General features: G+C 51.0%; 1 protein-coding gene across 1 annotated transcript; it reads left to right on the top strand.

Moving 5' to 3' along the window:
- Positions 1-605: 605 nt before the first annotated feature.
- On the top strand, positions 606-20,851 carry PITX3 (paired like homeodomain 3). Its single transcript, XM_057375149.1, has 4 exons — positions 606-884; positions 15,079-15,219; positions 18,088-18,293; positions 19,322-20,851. Exons 2-4 carry the CDS (start codon positions 15,111-15,113, stop codon positions 19,883-19,885), a joined length of 879 nt encoding a protein of 292 aa, XP_057231132.1. The 5' UTR covers positions 606-884; positions 15,079-15,110; the 3' UTR covers positions 19,886-20,851.
- Positions 20,852-22,446: the final 1,595 nt, after the last annotated feature.

Here is a 22,446-nt window from a genome sequence, read left to right as displayed (position 1 = left end):
TAGGAGCGGTACAGTATGGCAGGGAAGCGCTTCTCGGTACCGCCTAGAGCCGCAACAGTGAGTGCGGTAACTAGCCTGTGATTAAGCATCCCCGTCAACTGCTTCTCCATCGTGCAGAGGAACGCATTCAACAGCTGACTACGGACTTGGTTCCCCAAAAAAATCTCTGTCTGTCTGGTGGCTCTGACTGCAAAAACCGAACAGCTTCCCCGCGCCAGTATTGAGAGAAGCGGATGCTCAGAACGGGCTCCAGGGTACCGGATCACCAAGCACCGACCAAGGCCCGCAGTATGTGCAGCGATAAGAGCAGTATAGCATGCACACGGACACGAATGCCATGGCCATAGCCCGGGGGTTGGCGCCGCACGGAGCCCCCCGCCCGGGCCGTGCCCCCGCACCCGCCCCGCCGCTCACCCCGCACGGCGCGCGGGACGGGGCGGGGCCAAAGCGGGGGGGCGAGGTTCCCCGCCCTCATTGACCAATCTGAGAGCAGAACTGCCGCCGTATGTAAATGAGCCGCGGCGCGATTGGGCGGCGCGGGCGAGGGGCGGAGTCAGGGCGGGCGGCGCTGGACGGGGCGGGCGGCGGCGGGCGCGCAGCTGGAATGGGGCGGGCGGGAGCGGGGCGCCCGGTGCAGCTGGCGGGGGGCGCCGGCCGCCCGCCATAAAGTGAATGGCCAGGGTGAATGGGAGGCAGTTGGCCGGCGCCCTCCGCCTCCGCCCTCCCCGTGAGCTGCGGGCCAGCAGCGACGTGCAGAGTGGCTGGGGAGCCGGGGGGATTTACTTTCTGACAGCGGCACAGCAGCCCGGACCGCGGGGCGGGGGTCAGCTTCGCCCCTCTCGCAGGATTAAGTCCGCCCAGCCGAACCCGCATCTGGAGCTGCTGTAAGTGCTTTTCCGTCCCCGGCTTTCCGGGCGAGCTTCTCCCTTCGCCTCTTCACACTAGCCCGCCCGGCCGTAACCTTTTCGACCGCTGGCCAGGGTAAGAGCATCCCCGGCGGGGTGGCTCGGTGTGCTTTGCTCGGCAGCACGGCGTCAGCCCCAGTCCCGCGCGAGGCCGGCTTTCCGTCGACTCCCGTGGGTCAAGGGGCGGCAACCGGGTGAAAGCGGGCGGATGGGAGCCCTGCCATCCAGAAAGGGTCCCGGGGCTGTGCGCGGCCGAACTGTCCCCATCGCTACCCGGAGCGCTGCTCGCCCAGCGGCGGGGCTCGGCGCTTCCACTGCTCTGCCCTTGTAGGGCCCGGCGAACCCCTGCTCGCCACTGCCGGAGTGCTGCAGCCGCGACCGTCCCCTCGGGGCCGATGCGGGCCCTTTCCCGACAAGCGCTACTAGAGTCTCTCGCCGTTGCTAAACTTAGTCATTTTCCACTCAGGCGAGCGAGACAGGGGCTGTTTAAATTAGCCGGGATTCGCTGTAAATAACGGCGCTGCGGGCTGTGGCTCAGCTGTCTGCAGAGTCCGGGGGAGTAGGGCGCGGGGAGCAAAGGCAGGGAGATGTCGCCGGGGAAAAGGAAGACAGCCCGACGGTTTTTGGACAGTTGGATAAATGATATTTATGTAATGGGCTGGCTCCTGTTTACAGCAGAGCCGACCTCCCTGTAGCGCCGGGGAGAAGGGAGCCGGCCTCCGCGGATGGAGCGAATCTGCCCCGGGACGCCGCTGGCTGCGGCGCGCCGCCGGACGGGGTTCCAGGGACCCGACCGGGAATAACAGACCTGGTCGGGCTGCGGCGAGGGAGCGCCGACCCCCGCGGCAGCTCTGCCGGGAGCATCGAGCTGCCCCGGCGGAGCGCGGTCGCCCGGCGCTGGGAGGCTGTGGGCAGAACGGGCTGTCGGGCCTCCGGGCCCATGCACGGGCTCTCCCGCCTCCCCGGCGCCGGGGACACGGTGCAGAGCGGCGTCCCTTCGTCCCGCTGAGTGCCCAGGAACCCCAGCCAACCGCAGCGGGCTCCCGAYGGAGCCCGGTACCGTCCGCTCCCCCGTCTATTTCCCGCTCAACGAGTGCGGCTCCGGGGGAAGAGCCAGCCCGCCAGCCAAGCACCCCCTTGTCCTTCCCACCGACCCCCTTCTCGGAGCAGGAGCAAGGAACGGGTGCGTCCAGGCTGGCCTCGGTTCCGGCGGGGGAGGGTGACCGAGGCGGAGGCCGACGCCCGCGCTTCGCCGCAGCTGCTGGAGCGGGCTCTGGGAGGGGGGCTGCGGGCCCGGTGCCGCCGAGCGGGGCACACCTGTCGGCCGCTCAGCCGGCGCCCCCGCGGCTGGACAGCTGAGAGGACGAGCGGGGAGGGGGCTGGATTCTCCTCTGGCAGCGCCAGGGCCCTGCAGAGGCGCTGGCGGGGGTTACCGCTGTCTCTCCCTCCCCCCCGTTCCCCCCTCCCCACTGGGGTAGGCAGCTCGGGGCAGCAGTCCCTCGGCCGGAGCTCCCGGGGCTCCGAGCCCCTTCCCCGCCCGGCCTGGCGGCTTTCCAGGTGCAGAGCTCGGCTCCGCACAGGCGGCCGCAGAGGAACACGCTGCTGCTGGACGGCTGTGCCCGGGCAGAGCCTGGGGGTGAGCCCCTGGCCACCGCACCCGCCAGATGCTTCGAGCTGGCTGTGCAGAAATCAAAACTAATCCCTCATCTCCTCGCCGTTACTTCACATGGGAGGGAAGCAGCCTCCCGACTGATGGGCCGACGATCCCGTTTGCTTTCTAAGTGGAGTCTAGTGCTGAAAGCAAAGAGAGGAATTTGGCAAATTCCCTCAGGCAAATTTGTGGATCTTCCACGCACAGCCCGTGGCCTGCACGGCAGGATGCTAGGGATGAAATGGCTCTCTCCCATCTGCAATTTTGGGAGATGCTAAAAGCAACTGCTCAGGAAGGTGTCTTTCAGACACCTCTGTTCCTGTCCCACATTCCAAAAACAGGGAAAGAACTACCTTTTTGGCGATGGGATCAGGGTCTCCCTGACTCCYGGCACCCCATCCAAGCCCCTCAGCCTGCCAGTGAGCTGATAGGGATGGTGCCCCAAGGCTTTGATGGTGCCTTGCTGAGAGGGACAAAGGGCTTCCTGCTGGCTCCTGAGGGACTATCAGATCATGGTAGCTGCTTTCAGTTTTTGCAAATGTCTACCGAAGCAGAGCAGAGTTTGATTTTAATTTTTTTATTATTTTTCATTAGCAAATTGTCACACCATGCCCAGTACTCCTCACAAGGAACCTCACAGAGGGACGTCTTTCCTTGCGAGCTTGGAGAGGGGTCTGGCAAGGGCGGTGGTTTTCCTGCTCTTACTATAGTTCCTGGGTTTGTCTGACCTGCAGGCTGCAGCCCTGATTCTGCCCATAAAAGCCCACCTATATTCCTGTTCCAGGCACTGGTTTAAAAACCGATATCAATCTTTGTCAGAGAAACTGTTGCAAGCCTCAATATCTCTTACATTTCTATATGGGCTTAAATCAGGCAATAATAGATCTGCAAATTGTGACTGGATTGCAGAAGTGTTGGTTAATTCTACGGAGATCTGTCAAAAAAGAATRGTATCTTCTCTCTGTCAGATGCTACCCAAAACCTTGAGATTGAGAGGTGAGGCTGACTTTGGAGACTGCCAAAAAGAAAAAGCCAGAAACCTGATCTAGGAGACCGCTCCAAAAGGAAGATGAGATGAGCTGGGGACATGAGGTCTGTCTCGTGACCTGGCACATATGCTCTGGCTTTGGGGACAGGGGAGGTACCTGTGTCCGGGAACAAAGTCCCAGATGGGGAGAACTGCTGTTTTCAAGCTGTGTTCCCTCCATCAGGAAGGCAATGGGATGAGACTGTGGGGCCATGGAGGGAGGAGGGTTAGAAACAGGAGGCTGTGGCATCTCTGAGCAGGCTCAGCTATTTATCTGGCCATTTAAAAATGGGAGATTGCTATTTACTTAGAGCCTGATGGCAGAGGGGGAAAATCTCCCCCTCTAGCTGTGGGCCGCTGGGGCTGAGGGCATTAGGCTGTGCCAAGGCTGGGCATTTGCTGTTGGCTGGAGAACAGTCTCTTCCAGCTGGTATCAAAGTTAGTGCTGAGGCTGTAGGAAAAACCCTGTATTGTCAAGATCCAGGTGAAATAGGCTGGGGTTTTGGACGGCTGGGGAAAGAAGATTTCTGAGACCAGTCTGCCATAGTTCCCTTCCTCCTCTTTGTGTGCTGCTCCCCCTTGCTAGCACCCCTGCCCTTCTCCMACCTCACCTCTGAATATTAATGCCTCTGGCAGATTGGATAATAATGTGACTGGGAATTGAATGAAGCTGGTTATTAGCTCTGGGCTTCCTTGGGGCATTTAAGGGAGTCCACAGGCTGATCCTGGAAGCTTGGCAGCACGAGGGACCGGGACCAGACTCAGCACAGAGGGGGRCACTTCTGTGGGAAAGGATTTGCTTGAATCCTTATTTGCCTCTGACCCCAGAGGAGGACAGGTATAGCATCCTGGCCAGAGCAATTCCTGTGGGATTGTTAGCAATAGATCTGTGTGAGTTTCGGCAAAAAAAAAAAAAAAAAATTGAAGGTCTTTTTCAGGCAAGAACTAGGAGTTTTATTTGSGCAGAAACTGAGAGACATTTCTGTTATTAAGCTTTAAAAAGAGGTGGGGAGGTCCATCTCTTCCCTTCAAATCAGTGTCAGAGTATTACCAAGCAGATTCAGGAAGAGAGTCAAYCTTCTATACATGAATAGGAAATTTCCTACTGATTTTACTGATTTGCAGGGTACAGACTCAACCTTGGAGCACTCATTTCTGAAGAGCTGGATCTTACGATCTCTCTCCTCAGGAGCCTCCTAGCCTTTCCATATCTGGATCTCTGGATGCTTTAGTATGAAGGGAAATATCCCTGTTGAGCAGAGGAGAAACTGARCTCTGGCAGAATTACCTGATCTGAGTAAAAAATACAGTGTCTGTCCATTAATCCTCAATCTGAYGTCTTTTTTATTTCCTAAACCACAGTACCACCAGAAAAGAAATATTTACRCCTTTTTGAATAGTGCAAAAGAGGAGGGAAACCAGAGCTAGATTTGCAGAGACTGATATTAATTTTGTCCCTCTGTTTTTTGTTTTTTTTTTCAACTATTCAGAATGTTCTGAGATATATTAATGGGGTTGTAGTTAGTGGGGATCTCATGTGATCCCCAGCTTGGGGGAGCTGGGTCCTGCCTGCAATAAATTAACCCCTCAAAATCAATGTTAGAGCTACTGTGATTGAGACACCTGCTTGTAAACCCCTATCAAAAAAGTTCACAGTCCCAAATGCAAGAGCCTAAGAAAGGCTTTTGGGAGGATTAGCACATAYGCCACTCTGAATCATATAGCACTGATCCTACAGGCTATTCTTTTAAAATAAATACATGAAAATGCTACTTGGGACGCTTCAATGATATAGCACAGGCTAGAAGGCTCGGCATTCCCCGAGCTCTCTGCAMAAACTGAAAAAGTACAAAGATGGAATAAAACAATTGACTAGAGGTTCACAGTTACTTCCACCTTTGTCTCTCTCCATTCCTTCTTCCCCTCAGCCTCATTTAAAACAGAAGTAGCCTTCCCACCACCCATTGCCTTTTCTCCCCTTTCCARTGCTGCCATTTATGCAAGTCTAATTTTCTTTAAAAAAGCTGATTATAAATGACCATTGTGAAACATGAGGATTTAACGGTAAATCAAGTTGACCTGTCTGCGTGTGGATATTTTTATTTACGCCTTTTTTTGAAAAGCAAATAAACATAGAATCCCTCCCACATAAAGCAGCTCCCCACTTAGATTTGAATACAGTTTAAAAGAAATCTCTTTTGTTTTAGCGATTTTTATTTCCTGTTTGTTTCTGAGCTTAGACTTGACAATGAAAACCACATGAAATTCCCTTTTTGTTCCATCATTTTTATTTTTGGTGTCACAATATCCCAACTTCCAGTTCTATGAATTAGGTTTGGGTTTTTTTATTTGCATTTATTTCAATGCTGGGGTTTTTTTTAAGTAAATGCATTTCTTCAAATACAAGTATTTTTAGAGGACTGGATGTACCAGGATAATTTAAAATATTAGGTCTTTAGGGTAAATTAATGGAGCTATAAAAGTCAGCCTCCGTATGAATCCATACTAAAGCAGGGAGAAATACCAAAGTGATGAAAATTGCACTTTTCGTGTCATGTGTAAAAGGGTTCACAGCTTACTTTGTGTTGGGTGGGTTTTGATAACGGTGCCCCAGTGCCTGATCTCAGACAGGCCAGGGTGGGAGGCTGGAAAGCCGTTCCCTGGCCCTGGAGCAGCAGGAGAAGTTGCCCGCAGGGTGACAGTGTCTGGGCGGGCAGAAGCATTTTGGCTGCACAGCCCCGTTCCCGGAGCAGGCGGGCCCGTAAACGGGACGTGGTGTGACCCAGTCAGCAGCTCTGTGAGACGGTTCACATCCTTCTGCCCCATCCCTTTTCTCTCCGAGCCGCTTTGATGGGATCGCCCGAGGGCCAGACTGGCTGAGTAATTAGGGCTCTGCAGCTTCCTCTACTACCCACCCAAACTGCCTACCTCCCAGGGCTCCGCATGGGATACGGCCTCGAGCAGATGGAAAAATKGAGGATTTGGCGCGAGGAGTGGGGGGTGGGGCGGGGTGTGGAGTGGGGTTGGCGGGGAAAGAAAAAAATGAGGCAGACTTTGTACACAGTCCTTAGGCAGCACGCTGCATTTCAGGATCCCGAAAGTCAAACCGCTTGGTTTTGCTTTTGCAATGTCTGTTGTGCTCCTGAGAGAGACATTTTGCTACTGCCTCGAGTGGGCTCCCTGGGCGAGAGGCTGCGGGAGAGGGACTGCTMGCCCTCCCTGCTTGCCCATCCACCCTTCCTCCTCCTCGCCCCGATGCGCAGTGTCCGCGGCCGGTGCACGGCAGGAAAAGCGGGCGATCCGCGGGCTCGATCCTGCCGGCACAGGCCCCGTACGAAGCACTGCGGGATCGGCCCCGGCAGTGTTTGCTAATTGCCTCYCTCGGCCCCTTCAAACAGTGTCTGGGTAAACAGGCTGACCTTCAGAGCATGTTGCAAAGTCCATAAAGACGGAGTGTGGAGAGGGAGCAAGCTCCAGCATCCCTCCCGTAGCCACCCCCGTCCTGCTCCAGCCCTACCAGCGGCACTACCACAAGGAAGAGGGGAGGGATACTGTGAGCTGAAATCATCCGCTTGTTTTATTCACGGTAGCCTTCATCCTGGTACGATYTTCCTGCCAGAAACCATTTWWAAAAAAATTAAGTAGAAATTGCTTGGGGAAAAAAAAGACAAATTATCAGGAAACTTTACAGTCAAGCACAGCAGACATCTGCTCCCTCTGGCACTGCGGGTTTGCACTGAGACAGCACATCCCTTGGAGCAAGCCCGCAGTTTCTGGGCCCTTGTTTCCTTAACCAGCTGAGGTGCTCGTTGGGGACGGTGGCTGGTGGGGCCATCAGGGAACTCCTGGCAGTTACCCCTTTTCCCTTTGCAGCTATGTAACCCACTGGGCTCTGACAGGTTGTTTTGAAACAATGATCTAGCACCACCCCTTCCCCCCAAAAAGCTTCTTTCTAGCTGCTGGTTATGCTGATTTCTGTCAAAGAACAAATGTTTGTGATCAAGTCGAAGTTCTCCAGAAAGAATTTCCAGCAGAAGTGCTGATGGATGGCAGACACTGGCAGCTCTACAGTGCATGGAGGTCAGACAGCTGTAACAGTGTGACATGCCGGCAGCAGGGGATCCATCCCGACCTTCAACCCCCTGCATCACCCACTTGATTAGGGGCTTTCTTGAGCATGTTTACTAATTGTGAGAATCATTTACATCTTCGATAACATCTGAGTCATCCACTGCCCTCCATCTGCATACAAATCTCCTGACAACAGCTGGAGCCACAGAGCTATCTGGGCTTCCCTAAAATGAGCCAACTTTACAGCCACAGAGATACAGAAATGACCCTGCCCAGCTTCTGCAAGCACAGCCCCCATCGGAATCAGGCCAGTTTCCTTTGACTGCCAGAATAATTAGTCAAATTCATACAATCGCCCAACTAAATACAGCAACACATACCGATCTGCTGATGCCAGGCCCTGGTAGCCTTTGCTGCTGCATGAGCAGCGCGTGTCCGGCCCTGAGTTGCAGACAGGCTGCCTGCACCTCTCATTCCTGCCTGGGATCCTGGCTCGCAACTGTCTCGTCTCGCTCCTGGCTCCACAGAGCAGATCACGACCCCTTGTACACTGTGCCTGTGCAGCTATTTCTCTCATGAAGATGCAGGCAGATCCCTCAGCAATAGCACAGGTCGCTTTGGAGCCAGCTTGATGGGGCTGCAGGAGTGGGCAAGAGCACGTGGGGATGAGCAGAGTCAGTATGTTCTGGCCAGGCCAGTGCTGGCACTCCACCTTTGTTTCAATTGCAAGCTTTTCCCAGGCAGAATTTCTTACTGAAATCAGTCTTTTTTCTCCCTTTTCCAAAACAAAGCGATTAATTTCCCTAAAGGATTTTTCTTCTCCCATAACTGCSAACCATACTCTCATTCGCAGCACTCCTGCATGGTGTAACCACCCCAAGCCAGCAAGTTTGTACGATCAAAAGTTGGGCAAAACAGTTTTTGCTGATTTATTTTTTTCCAGATGCCTAACAAACAAAATAACCCGTAACAAAGCATAGCTTTATTAATATAACTGCACAGTCTGTCAGAATGAAAATCCCAGTCCTGGCTGATAGATCCAAGGTGCCAAATGCCCCACTGGGGCAGAGCATGCAAGGGATACTGGAAACCCAGCCAGACACAGTGAAACCTGAAGTACAACGCTTACAAGAATGCAAGAACTGTGAATGTTTAGTTTAGGGGAAAAAACAACTTTTCAGAAAGTTTGGCAGGACTTTTCTTCTGTGCTAGGATTAGCAATTTGTTTCCAAATTTTGTGCACCATTCAGAAACTGTCCAGGTAGGCTAAGGGCAGCCCTGAGGCCCAAAGATACTATTGCAACAGACTTGCTTTAAGCCAAGCCCAAGCACATTGCCCAGGCTCTGCTGAACCCAATGCTTTAGCTTGGCAGGGTCTGCACCAGTCCCAGGGACTGCAGACACACCTGTTGGGGGGAACGATGTGGTGTGTACAGGGAATGGTGACATCAGGGCGCTTCCACAGCACAGGGGTACAGTGCGGCCCATCAAATAAGCCAACAGGACACATTCCATTGTGGGCTTTTTTTGCTGTGGGCATGGATATGGAGCTGTCAATCCTTGGGACATTTCCATTGTGATAATCCTCTGGAATACAGGCAGTTTATTAACCCTCTGCTGCCCAGAGCAGAGGTTTCAGCCATCACCCTCCTCTGCAGCTGGAGGTTCATGTCAAAGTGAAGGAAGTGAGTGGTTTGATCCCATCTTGCAGGCTGCCTCCAATTCCCAGGAAATGCATTAGGCAGTGCCCAGAATAGTTGGGCATTTCCCTAGCACCTCTTATCTAAGGATCTGAAAGYACTTAAAGGAATTTTGCATCATTACCTCCACCAGCTCAGATATGCTCATTAACATGGTTTCTGAGATGAAGGGATAAAGTCCCAGAACAGTCAGATAGTTTTACCTACATAACAAGCCAAGTCAGCTGCAGCACCTCATCTCCTCACCCTCTTCCCACCTCACATTATTGGCAACTTCTCCTTAGAGCCGTGCACAAAAAGAGAAACAACCCGGTCCCCCTCCTCAGAGAGCTGGCAGCTTTCAGGTCCTTGCTGCTGGCTGTGGCCAGGAAGCTTGGCAGCAGGAGCCTGGGCTACTGCAGTTCCACAGTACCATGCACTCCTGGCAGTGTTCTGCAGCCCAGTCCATGTGTGGGGCAGTGCCAGACAACTTGCTCTGACAACAAAGCCACTAAGTGCCTCAGGGAGCTTTGGCAGCTCCTTCTGATGAGAGGAATAAAACCCCTAAACCCTGTTCCAGGCTTCAAAGCAGCACACACCACTACAAAACCACCTCAGGAGCACAAGGGTTAGTGCCCAGCTGTAGCGACTAAATCAAGAAATAAAGTTTATTATAACCTGTGACTCAGCCCTTGCTGGAGGTCGATGATCCACTTCTGAGTGTGCACCCAAACCCAYTGCTTAGCCAGCCTAAAGGTGTGCACAGGCTGATGTTTTCGGAGGCAGACAGCTTGCTCTCCTGTCCCATAATGGCCTCCTGTGCTTCGGGTCACCAGTTGGCTKCTGCTGTTTATCTTCCAGTGATTAATGGTTGCTCTTGGTTCCTGCTGCAATTCCATTAAGATTAGAGATTTAAAACTACACTGAGATGTTTAGCAGTGGGTGACCTTGGTCTCTTCATAGTTATATTTCCATACTCTTGAGGAAACAAATATTCACTCGTTTTGCATCCCATCCTTCTTGCTTTCTAGCAGCARGGAAAGAGCCCCTTGCAGGCAGTGCTTGTGTTGGATAGCAAAGAGAGTCTGACTGTTGGTTGTTGCGCGATTGATGCACTGTGCTGGTGTGGTACTTGAAATTCCAGCCCACAGGCACACTGATGGCACCATCCCCTGAACAAACTCATGTACCAGAGAGCAAAATGCTATTCCTCGAGGGAACAGGCAGTCTCAATCAATTCCTCTTTGACAAGGGGCTGAGGAAGAGGCAGGGGCTGTTCTACCTTAGCTCGGCCCCTCACAGGGACYAAAGTATAGAGGCAGATCATCTTCCTAAACATATACAGTTAAATAGAGTCCCAAATGTTTGTCTTTGCTAAAAGTAAGCCAGGACACAGGGAACATGAGCATGGGAGGAGTGAAACAATCAGCAAGACTCCATCAGGAATTGCAGGTTCCTCCCAGTAGTTTGACYTCTGCGATTGATGGAGCAGGAAGAGACAGCTTTGACCCTAAGAACCTAGTGTAACATCATACCTTCACCTCAGGGGATGGAAGAAAGAAAGGACACTTCCCTCCAATTGATTGCAGAGCACCTTTCAGCCTCATGAACTCTTTGTGGAGATCAGCAATTCCAAGCAGAAGATTGAGCAACAGTGGCCCTGGCCGGAGGCAAGAAACTTGCAGATCCACAGGACTGTACTGATCTGCTGGAGAGAGGCTGCCTTGGGGCTTCCCTCCCATCCTTTGGTCATCAGTGGTCTTTGTTGGGACCTGAAGCATCAGGTCCTTGGCTGAAGTGCTCCTGCATGCCCATGGGAAGTCAAATAACATCAAAACAATGCAAGAGATAGCTTTACACTTCCAGATCAACCTGCTAAAGCAGGTTCATCAGCAAGCCTGCTCCCCAATGATAGTGCAGAGAGTCAAGCAGCACACACTTGTCAGTCTCTAGGCAGCTCTCAAAGAGCAGGATCCACATCAGAAAAGCCACCCCTATAATTAGCCTTAATTGGCTAATTACATTTCCTTTCCGCCCCTTCGAAGAAGAAAACCCCAAGCAAAAGCCTCTTTGCTCCCAGGTGATGAAGCAGGAGAGGAGTCACAGGGACTCTTGTTTCTCTTTTCAGGTAAACAAGGTTGCCCCCTCCTCACGAAGGAGTGTCCTCCTGCTGCCGCAATGGCCCTGGCTTGGGCAGCCAGAGACTGACACAGAAATAGGAAGGGGGTGTATTTGAAAGGACAAAAGGCCTAGAGCCAGAACTGCTCTCCCCCTGCCSTCCACCATGTCCATGGAGCAGAGATGGCAACTCCCCTGTCTGGCTGGAGGGTCTTGCACAGGTGGCAGCAGCACCTTCACATGGGCATCAAGGAGAGGACATACACAGGCAGAGACTGGAAGAAGAGATTGTGTGTTACCAGTTTGGGAACTTTTATCTCAGGAGAAATAATGTACATTGATGAAAGGAGTTACAGGTGCTGGAGCAGACCAGGAGCCATGGATACTTTTACAAAGCTGAAAGCACTGAGCAAACCCGGCTGCGGTTGCTTGTACAGGAGCTGTCCCTAAATAAACTGTTCTTTTATGTTAAAAGAAGGTGAGATGAAGAGTCCGATGGAGATGGTGAATTTGATTTTATCTAAAGATGTTTCTGAGGTGCCAATTTCAGTAATTTCTTGAGAATGGGCAAACTACTTAGTAGAAAGACCATGACGTTTAGCCTTGGCTTCTTARAGTCTGTGCCTACAGCAAGATCTAGCCAATGTGCATGAAAGCTCCTTTATTTAAATCCAAAAGGGCTGTATAATCTAGAATAATACCTTTAACCTTTTGTGTCAGTAGCATGGGGTTGACTTTGGGTAAATGCATTGGTACAGAGCTCACGTGCTGTCCCCATCACAGACTCTTCCTGCTTTTATAACCATGCCGAGCAAATCCCTCTGTCCCCTTGCTTTTGCTTCTCCATGACYTGCTCACACAATAGGTTATGCAGTTACATATATACATACAACATCTTGTCACTGAAATCCTCCTGGTTTTAAATTCAGTTCAYAAAGTAAAAACATGCTCAGCAACAAGTCCCAGTTTAAACTTGAATTCTGGCCACACTTTAAAACTCGTTTTAATGTAAGTGCCCACTGTGTTTCTGCGGCAGGCCAAGCATGCTATGTTATGTCCAGCAGCTTGGACCAAYGTTGCAACCACTGCACTGGTGCAGCCCAGGATAGGGCATGAATTTTCAATACCAGAACTAGGTTCTCCTGAGCCCTGTACCTGGTGTTGTCAGTTGCACCTATGGAACCTCACTTAAGTAAGATACTCCTCCGTGGTTTTCTTATCATCACTCTAGTTTGCACAGATGAAAGCAATGCAAGATGTGGGAAAAAGAGCAAACAGGACCCTGCAGAGGAGGACACTGTMCTTGAGTTACAGCAAGGCAGGAATCTGAATTCCTCCTTAAATCTGGTCCAGTACAGAGTCAAGCCCTRGAAGAGAGGAAATTGTGCTTGACAGATGCAATCATATGCAAATGGCTGTAGAAGAGGGGAAATTATCATCTACAAACATTGGGCAGAAATTCCATCTGCCGCAGACTCAAGAAGGGCTCTTAATAAATTCTGAGACAGCAAAGTGACACACATCTTAATCAAGACTTAATCCATGGAATTAATTCGCTGCGCGTTTCTGCATAATTCTGAGAGTAATGCTAAAAGCCATGGCAATATCAGCAGCAGATGGACTCCCCCTACTCTATGCAAAGGTATTAAAGAAAACACAGCCGCTGTCACATCACTTCATGTACGTACACACGGCAAAAAGCAACAGGGCTGTGCCCGGCTGCTGCCAGGAGCTTAACACAGCCAGCAGACATCAAAGGTCAGGCTCACCACGAGGTGGAAATGGAAACCAGCCTCGTGGCAAAGACAGATTCCTGCCACTTTTCTCCCACAGGAGAGGAGAAGCCCAGAGCAAGGCAAAGGTCTGGAAAACCAGAACCAGGTCCCTTCATTAGGTGCTGCTTCCAGAGAGCACTGAAGCTGGTGTTGAGATGGCCCCACCATTACCTGGGAGAAGTGGTGAATGGAGGTCAAGCAAAAGGAAGAGCAAAGAAAACTTGAGGGTTTTAGTGAGCGAGATCTGCTGCAGAAGCCAGCCAGATAACCATTAGAAATGGTTCCTTGCCCTCTCACCACTGACTGGGAAGCACAGTGCAGGTATGGGGATCAGCCTTGCCAAGGACCCTGGTGGCAGCCTTGTGCAAATTGACTGGAGGCTTTAGACAGCTCTGAAAATACATTCTTAGTCACTGTCATCCACCTCCAAAGGAGGTGCAACAGCTATGTGATTAATCTCTTGTTTACATGTTTAAAAACTAGCACAGTCCAGGCTGCCTTCAGCACATTCCCTCCCTGACACACATGGATTTGAGAGGCTGGGCAATCCTTCACCACCCAGAATCCCACCTTCACCACTAACTTCCACCTAAAGTTTGGAAGTCTCCCAAACACCTGGTCTAAACTCCCTAAACCCAGGGGTTCCAGATCCTGGCATAGTGCATCAGCTGTAATGTTTTGGAGGAAAAGGATCCCTAGCTGGGAAGGTGAGGTATCAGCTGGGGGTGGCCAAAGTTTCAGAAGCTACTGTGATCCTCTCATATTGATCCAGCCTCCATAAACGGTGCACTGGTGGCCGTGCAACATCCTGCATTTGGCAGATTTATGATCCAAAATTCAGATTAAAGGCTAACAGGCTTGGAACACTTGCTGCTTCATGCCTCTTTCTTCATGAGCATCTAATGTGGTCCAGAACAAAGCGGTGCTCTCAGCTGAGCTCCTTTAGGTAATACAGGTGGATGGTGCAGGGTCCATGAGGAAGCAAATGATGAAAATAATTGATCTAGGGACAGCGAGATGTGGGAAGAGGTGGCAGAGGAGTCACAGTGGTTTCTGCAGTCATGGGGAGCAGCACTGATGGCTTCCCATTTGGGATGCTTTCAGCCAGGGAAGATGGCTCTGGCTCTGACCAGCACTGGCCAGTCTCTTGAGGGGACATGAGGAGCCTTCAGTCAGGATGACTTAAGGCTGGAAGCAAGGTGCTGTAGCCAGGATCACTCGTTCCCAGGCACCTAAGGGTGTGAAATGTGATTCTCATGTTCTGGTTCGAAAGGTCCTTGTGTACCCCAGAGGAGTCCACTTGCACTGCCTGAGTCTCTGCTTGTAGCAGTGGCTTTGCAGGCAGATGTGCTTTCCTATCAGTGCCAGGCACAGGAGCGCTTTTCTTTTGGGATGCATGCATGTAGTGCTCTCTGGACAGCTTTACTGAGGCTTGGCCAGCTTGTGCAGAAACAAGGGAGAAAGGATGGAAGCTGGGCAGGGAGGATGGGAGAGGTGGGATGACTGGGGAAGGTGCTAACAGCCCTTGGCTGGCCCAGAACCACTTCCTCAGATCTCCATTACACAGCATGCTCCCGGCGTTGCTATTTCAGTCTGAATGTCACCTATAAATTGGAGGCTCTTTCTCTGAAGGCTGCAAATAGAAGTGTCACTAGATGATCTTTGATTTATAGGGAAGCTCAGCAGAAAGCCCAGTATGTCCAYTTTCCAGCCAAGAAACTCAAAGGTGTCCAAGGATCACACAGGGATCCTTTGCTTTTCCTAGACCTTTCCTCAAGGGTTGGCAAGTCCCTGCTGGMGGTGGTGAGGAGAGGTCACACACAGAGACTGATCTCCCTGTGCTGTTTTTCAGATTCCTCCTCCTCCACTACCCATCCCTGCCCCATGGATTTCAACCTGCTGGCAGACGCGGAGGCTCGCAGCCCAGCCTTGTCTCTCTCAGACTCTGGAACTCCTCAACACGAGCACAGCTGCAAAGGGCAGGACCACAGCGGTAAGTGCAAGGCTCAGGATGCAAGAAAGACCCTGACCCATCTTTGTTGGTGGATCTGGGTGGCCAGCAGCTTACAGGAGGTGGCTGCAGTGCTCCTGGAGGGACACCGTTTCCTGTTGTACTGGGAGCCGGCACATTGCATGGCTGTCCCAGCAAATGGAGGGAAGGCATAAYAGTGTATATTGCAATGACAGCTATTGGGAGGGTGAGAACACTGTCCCAATAGTGGGGTTGCCTGGCCCTGGCTGCAGGAAACCACTGCTCACAGAGGGCACAGCCCATGGCAGGCAGGAACCAGGCAAGTCAGGTCTCAGCCCAATCAATATTTTATTTTATTGTATTTGCCTAAACTGAACCCCCAGAGAAGGAGAACTCTCCCCACAACATAGGAAATATCATCCAAGGCACAGAAAGCTACACCTAATTTTAAACTGCCCTTTTATATTTTTTTACCTCTGTTTAAATTGTTTAGGTTTAAATTTTYCATGGCAAATGTAAACCTTGGACTGAAGTTTCCAGGTTCAAGCAATAGGAAGAAAGGGAAGCACTGTCTTGCTCCTGCTTTAACTGAAAAAGCCTGCTCACCTGTGCTTTGGTGCATGGCTCTGCAGTGGGCAGCTGCTCTCCCACAGAAGTGCCTCTGACCATACCCAAAGGCTGAACAAATGCCAAGCTCGCTGCATTCTTTATCAGGCTCTGAATAAGAAACATCACCATTCACACCTGTTCAGAAATCAGCTGCCAAATGCTATTGCTTCCTCTGGATTTTGCATCTGTTTGGTGATCACTCCATCCCTTGTTATTCTGTGTCAGGACAATGCAAAGCTGCTTCTGCCACTGCCAGCATGAGGGAGTGAGGGCTGGGGACAGCCTGCTGCTCTCTGTGTAAAGCCTCCAGGCTCACCTGCATATAAAAGCTAATATGTATAATGATACAGATTAAAATTCCCCAGAGAAAGTACCGAGAAGGGAGTTACCAGGGATAACTAGAGTCAGAAGATCAACAAATTCCCCACTGCACACGTACCATAGATGGGCACATCCACAAGCTCAGTGGCTCCTTGTCAGCTGCTTTGGATGCRTGGCAGCGTCTCCATTCAAGTGGCCTTCCCCACTGAGCCCACCCGGGCAAACTGCAGAACTGCAAATTTAGGTGCTGACCTTTTTTTTCATCAGGCATGAGCAGCTAATATCAGCTATGACCACAGTTGTTTCGTTGAGTGGGTGAATGTGCACAAGATGTATTCCACAACCTATTCTGGGGTGACAATAAACGTTCGATGCCTGGCTACATCACTCCCCACTGTCTTATGCAGTCTAGAAAAACAATGGTTCTGGGAGGCAACTGATTGTCAGCACTACCTGTGTGCACATGCTGGCACCTTGTGCCTTTGCACCMGAGACTGACGGCAGCCATGCATCAGCAGTGTCAGGCAGAATAGAGCTGGCTACCAAGGGCTGCCTGGGACAGGGACAGGGCTGCACTTCTGGCACTTCTTGGCTCTCCTCAAGAGAGCAGCCTCCCTACTTCTCCTTGGCCCTGCTTCCTTCATCCACACAGTAAGAGATCCTGAGGAAGCAAACACAAACCTTCCTGGCTTGTCTGAACTTAGCACTCAGGGACCTCAAGTGTCCTCTGACAGTATGGCATGGTTCGTGACACCCCCTTCTGTTAGATTTCATCAGGCAGCACAGGTTGGGGAAGAGCAAGGATGATGAGCGAGGCAGGTAAAGAACTGCTCCCCACCTCTCCATTTTGTGTTCCTCAGCATGGAATCAGAGCACCCACATCCTTTCTTTCTGTGTACTACCATTGTTTTGGTCCCCACAGCAATCAGTCAAAACTCTGCACCATCTACAGAGAAGAAGCAGAAAAGAGATGACACTCCGAAACAGAACACAGGTAGCAGCTTTGAAAACCAAGAGGACACCAAGATAAACCACAGAGATTTTTCCAGGCTCAAAGTTAGGATTGCTTCTTTTCTTTAGACTTAAGAAGATTTATGGAAAGTAGGTATACCAGAGGGTACTGAGAAGATGAATATCAAGGCAAGATACATTGTGATCTCTTCCACCCAGATCCAGCCCATAACCCAGTGGTACCTTCATATCATTTTCCTTCTGTCTTGGTAAAATTTCTTGCTGAGTGAAGAAGGGCAGTCCTGTGTGGGAGCTCCCTGTTAGGGCACAGTCTCCTGCTTCATAGTAGCCCCTTTGGTAATGAATAGTTGTCAGGGACTTTGGTGACAACACATCTCCTGTATGCATCAGGCTCCTAATTAACCCAGGCTCAGCAGATGAACAAACAAACCAAATGTTGTCCGTTCATCTGTATTGAGCCATTCCGAATAACGAGCTCAGACGGGTGGCGTTACTCTCCTTTTAATCTGTTTTGGAGATGGATAGTGAGGGAACCTCCTGCATCCAATACAGGTTTAAAGCACTGAGCTAGAGCAATCAGATTCTTGCCTTGGCAGGAACCACTATARAACATCCACATTAAGAGCATGCTTCCAAGAGATCTGCTGAATATAGGATTCTCACACAAAGATGCTCATGGAAATGAGAAGAGTACCACAAGACCACAGCCAGATCTTTCATTCCATTTTTCAATTCCTATGGCTTTGTTTCAAGAGTTGGCAGTTAAACAAGGGTAAACTGTGCTGCATCATGGGGCCACTGGTTTTGGTACAGGGTGGATGCCTGCTCACAGTGACAAGGGAGGGAGATGGGACCACTCTCAGTGGCTGCAGTGAAGGGGGACCTCACAGAGTATACACTGGTTGCTCCAAAGGTAGGCTCCCCAAGTGATTCCAAGTCCTTGAGTTAACTTGGGGGATCTCTCCCATCTCTCTGTTTCTCACACAGACACCGAGAAGTCCCAGCAAAACCAGACAGACGACTCCAACCCTGAAGACAGCTCGCTCAAAAAGAAGCAGCGGAGGCAGAGGACACACTTCACCAGCCAGCAGCTCCAAGAGCTGGAGGCCACTTTCCAGAGAAATCGTTATCCGGACATGAGCACCAGGGAGGAGATTGCAGTCTGGACCAACTTGACAGAGGCACGAGTCCGGGTAGGACTGCAGCCCTTCTGCCTTCCTGGGCCTGAGCTTGKGGGGAAGAAGCCTGCTGTGATACACGACCAAGCTGTCCCCAAACCAAGGTGGAATTAGGATCACAGGAAAACTTCCCTGTCTTGGAAACACCTTACCAGGGTCTGCACTTGACGTTTGACACATCAAACCACACATATTGCTGGTGATGCTTTCCCCATCTGGGTGACCCATCCAGGGCCACCTTGCAATTACACAGGGAGATATGAAGCCCAGGCTCTGCCCCATAGAGCCCCACCAGCTGGCTGTCTCAACCCAGCAGGCCCCTTCCTTGCAAAACCATCATTCCCCAGCCCCACCCTTGCTGGAGAGCATTCTTTTCAGTTCCCAAACCACTGTGCAGTCACAGGCACGGTGTGGCAGGGCTCCAGCTGGAGTGAGAGCTTCTCTCTGGTACTAGAAATATGAGTTAGCAGCACCATGAATAGCCTTCCAGCAGCTTCCATGCTCTAGGAAGTTATATTGTTTGAGCCCCTACACCACTAACAGATTTTCCTGTTAGAACACAGACCTACAACACCCCACCCCAAGCCAGTCTGAGGTAAACTCAAAACAAGAGAAGTTATTTCGTTAGTTCAGCAGCTCTCAAGCCACATCCCCCACATACTTCGCTCCCAAGCCACACAATCCCATCCCTCCTCCTSGCTGTCATCACCTGGAAATTCAGCAAGTATTTTCCTCTTTTCCCTGTATAAAGGATATCTGTTTGTTGAGTGAGGTGGGTTATTCTGTGTATTGTGAAATGGCAGTGGTTTGGGATTTTGTTTGTTGGCTAAGGACCACCTGAAGGTAGTGATCCTTGCTGGGACATGACCCTGCAGCCCAGACATCTTGCTGCAGCTCTTTTCTGATGCTCAGCCTTCCATCTTTCTGGAAGCATCCCCAGCCCTTTAACAACTGCTGGATTGCTGGGTAAAGAAACCAGGGCAAGGCCCCTTGCAGAAACAGCCCAAAGAGATTCCCATGCCCTCCCTTTCCCTCTCTTGCAGGTCTGGTTCAAAAACCGCAGAGCCAAGTGGAGGAAACGAGAGAGGAACCAACAGGCCGAACTGTGCAAGAATAGCTTCGGAGCCCAGTTCAATGGACTGATGCAGCCTTACGATGACATGTATTCCAGCTATTCCTACAACAACTGGGCCACCAAGGGGCTCGCCACCAGTCCGCTCTCGGCCAAGAGCTTCCCRTTCTTCAACTCCATGAACGTCAGTCCCCTCTCCTCCCAGCCCATGTTCTCCCCACCCAGCTCCATCACCTCAATGACCATGCCTTCCTCCATGGTCCCTTCTGCAGTGACCGGAGTACCGGCCTCTAGCCTTAACAACCTGGGAAACATCAACAATCTAAACAGCCCGAGCCTCAACTCTGCTGTCTCATCCAGTGCCTGTCCTTACGCCTCAACAGCCAGCCCCTACATGTACAGGGACACGTGCAACTCCAGCCTGGCCAGCCTGCGGCTGAAGGCCAAGCAGCATGCCAACTTCACCTACCCGGCAGTGCAGACAGCAGCTTCCAACCTGAGCCCTTGCCAGTATGCTGTGGACAGGCCTGTATGAAGGGCTGCCCTCTGCCAACCAGGACTTGACCTTAGCCTGACAAAAGGAGACCTTTAGCCCTACAACAGCGTACATCCTGCAGAGAATGATAGTGAACATGAGAGCATAAGAGGGAGAGAGAGAGAAAAGAACGAGCAGGCAGACGAACCTTTATGAAGATTTGTCTATTGTATGGTGAATTATGACTGTCTTTGCCCTTTAAAATCCTTTCCCCTCCTGCCCACCAAACCTYCTCCTCCATGGTAATATAAAACAAAACAGTCTACTGGAAACCCCATGGCGAAATAGGAGCCCCAACATGCAGGGTGCCTGACCCATGGGCAGCACAAGCAAGTATGTTTCAAATCTACCCCTCCAAGTCCCACAGGCGTGAGCACCCCCRAAATTCCTGGGACAGCACGGGCAGCCTACACACCAGCCCTGATGGAAATAGCCAGAGACAGGACAACCTGGGGAGTGCCATTTGGTGCTTTGCTGACCCATTTTCTCTGTATGTGTCCAAGATTATCATGAAAGATACCTTGTCCACCTATTTATCATATAGCCAGCAAGGAAGCCTTGTCTCAGTCAATTAGCATCTCTCTTTATAATGCATATATAAAAATGGCCCTTTGGACTTGAAGCCTTTAGGAGCTGGGGGTTGTAAGAATATAAAATATGTGKGAGTGTATATAAATCTATCTTATATATACACAAATACATATAGAGACATTAAAAGATGCCTTCCTGTTTTGTATGTGAAAGAATCTACAAAGTAGGCCTTAAAACCAAAAACCCTGTAAAGGAAGCACATCCACCAAGGCAGTGTCCTGCCTGTTATGCTTTACTGCTTCAGTCATTTTGGTCAGACACTACTGCCAGCGTACACCCAAAACATCCCCTTTTGCAACAATCAGCTCCTCCTTGCACATCTCCTTCCGTTCCCTTCTCCAAATCCCATTTCCAAAAAAGATAATAAAATAAAAGTTGGCACAAATCCTGAAGCTTCTGCTTGTGTGGTTATTGAGAGCATGAACCTGCATCTGAAGATTCTGAAATCAAGTGTGGTGTAGCATCCTTAGGAGCACCAGCGTGAGGCACTCCCAGTTGGAACAGGGGCTGAGGTTTGGAAGACGAGTCTATGTTCCGCACTTACAAATCAAATACCTGGCTCCTCAGAACAAMAAAGGGCCACAGACACAGTAGGAAGAGGAAAACAAGTCCCCACCCTGCTCCCTGTCTCCATACACCCATTGCAGCAGGATGGTTGATCCTCTTCTGGCTCAAACTTCCCCACTGTGCTGGATGGGGCCAATGCCTTTTGGCTCCCACAGCCCAGGGCATGGGAATTCCCCAAGGCACTCCTGCTCAGAGCAGTGGTCCCCAGGAGAGAAGCCAGATGCAGCAACCTGGCCTGCTCAGTTTCTGTTGGTAAAGCTGTAAAACAGAGTTGGCCCTGCCAGCCAATGCAAAGGAAAGGCAACAGGTCCCTCCAAGGGCCCAAGGAAGCTYCACATGCAGCAGCGGAGCAGGACACCTCTACCCAGTGCAGTCACCTTTCCCTTCAGCAAGCACAAGTTCCAAGGGGAAAGTGCAACTCAAATATTTTGCTTTCCTCTTTAGAAAGAAAAAAAAGAGCCCCAAGATATCTTCACAACCACCTATCCTACCAGGAAGAATAGGACAGGCAAATCTGGCATAACCCATGTTCTGCARTGTTGTCAGCATGCAGAGAGAAAGCAAGTTCTTTGCTAAGAATGGATCCTCACTAGGACTTGTCCCACAGTGAAGAGAAGGTTTGGCTCTGGGGAGTAGTACCAGACTGGCTGCCGCAGACTTCTGTAGGATTCAGTAGATGTATGCAGAGCAGAAGGCAAACTCTAGCACATGGCTCTCATTATCTCCTCTGGGAGCCAGTGGGGTTAAGTCAAGACCTACTTTAGGTCCTGATTTTTCAGCCTGAGGTTTTCCATGCAGTCATTTCAATTGACATCACTCCAAACCACTCCTATCCCTGAGCAGAACAGATGCAGTGAGTACCCACATGAGGTAACTGGTACATGCAAGTCTGTGGACAGGGGCTCTGCAGGCTGGCTAGTTGGCTCAAGTTTTTCCTTCCCATGCTGTACTGAGAAGATGGTAGTGTCTGTTTCTGCAGTCATTGGTATTGCACATTGTAGCATCCAGACCAGTCAGCAAAACACACAGCAGCTCTTAGCTGAGAGCACTTAGTACAGTGGTACTTAAGTGACATAACCACAGRAAAAAACTTAAAATCTGCAGAAAACAGAGAGGGCCAACAGCAAATAACTGATTGAGCAAGTCGGCAGCAGAACACTCTGGGAGATGTCCCCTGTTTGACAAATGCCACCTGCCTTCCTGATGCAGCAGAGCCAGTTGAGTGTCCCACATTCAGCTTCTTCCCCATGGGGCCAGGACACCRACATCATGCTCTCTGGGTCCCACACAAACACAGCATGTGTCCTACAGACCTCAAGCAGGACTTCTCTCTCACAAGCCCCCAATACCTCCCCAGCAGTGTCTTGGTACTGCAACCCAAATCATGTGATTTTTAGCASGGT

This window comes from Malurus melanocephalus, unplaced genomic scaffold (genome assembly GCF_030028575.1).
Source record: "Malurus melanocephalus ecotype Western Australia unplaced genomic scaffold, MMel_1.1 scaffold_240, whole genome shotgun sequence".
NCBI classification, from domain to species: domain Eukaryota; kingdom Metazoa; phylum Chordata; class Aves; order Passeriformes; family Maluridae; genus Malurus; species Malurus melanocephalus.
Note: the sequence above shows the minus strand (reverse complement) of the source record. Positions and strands in the feature narration are given on the sequence as shown.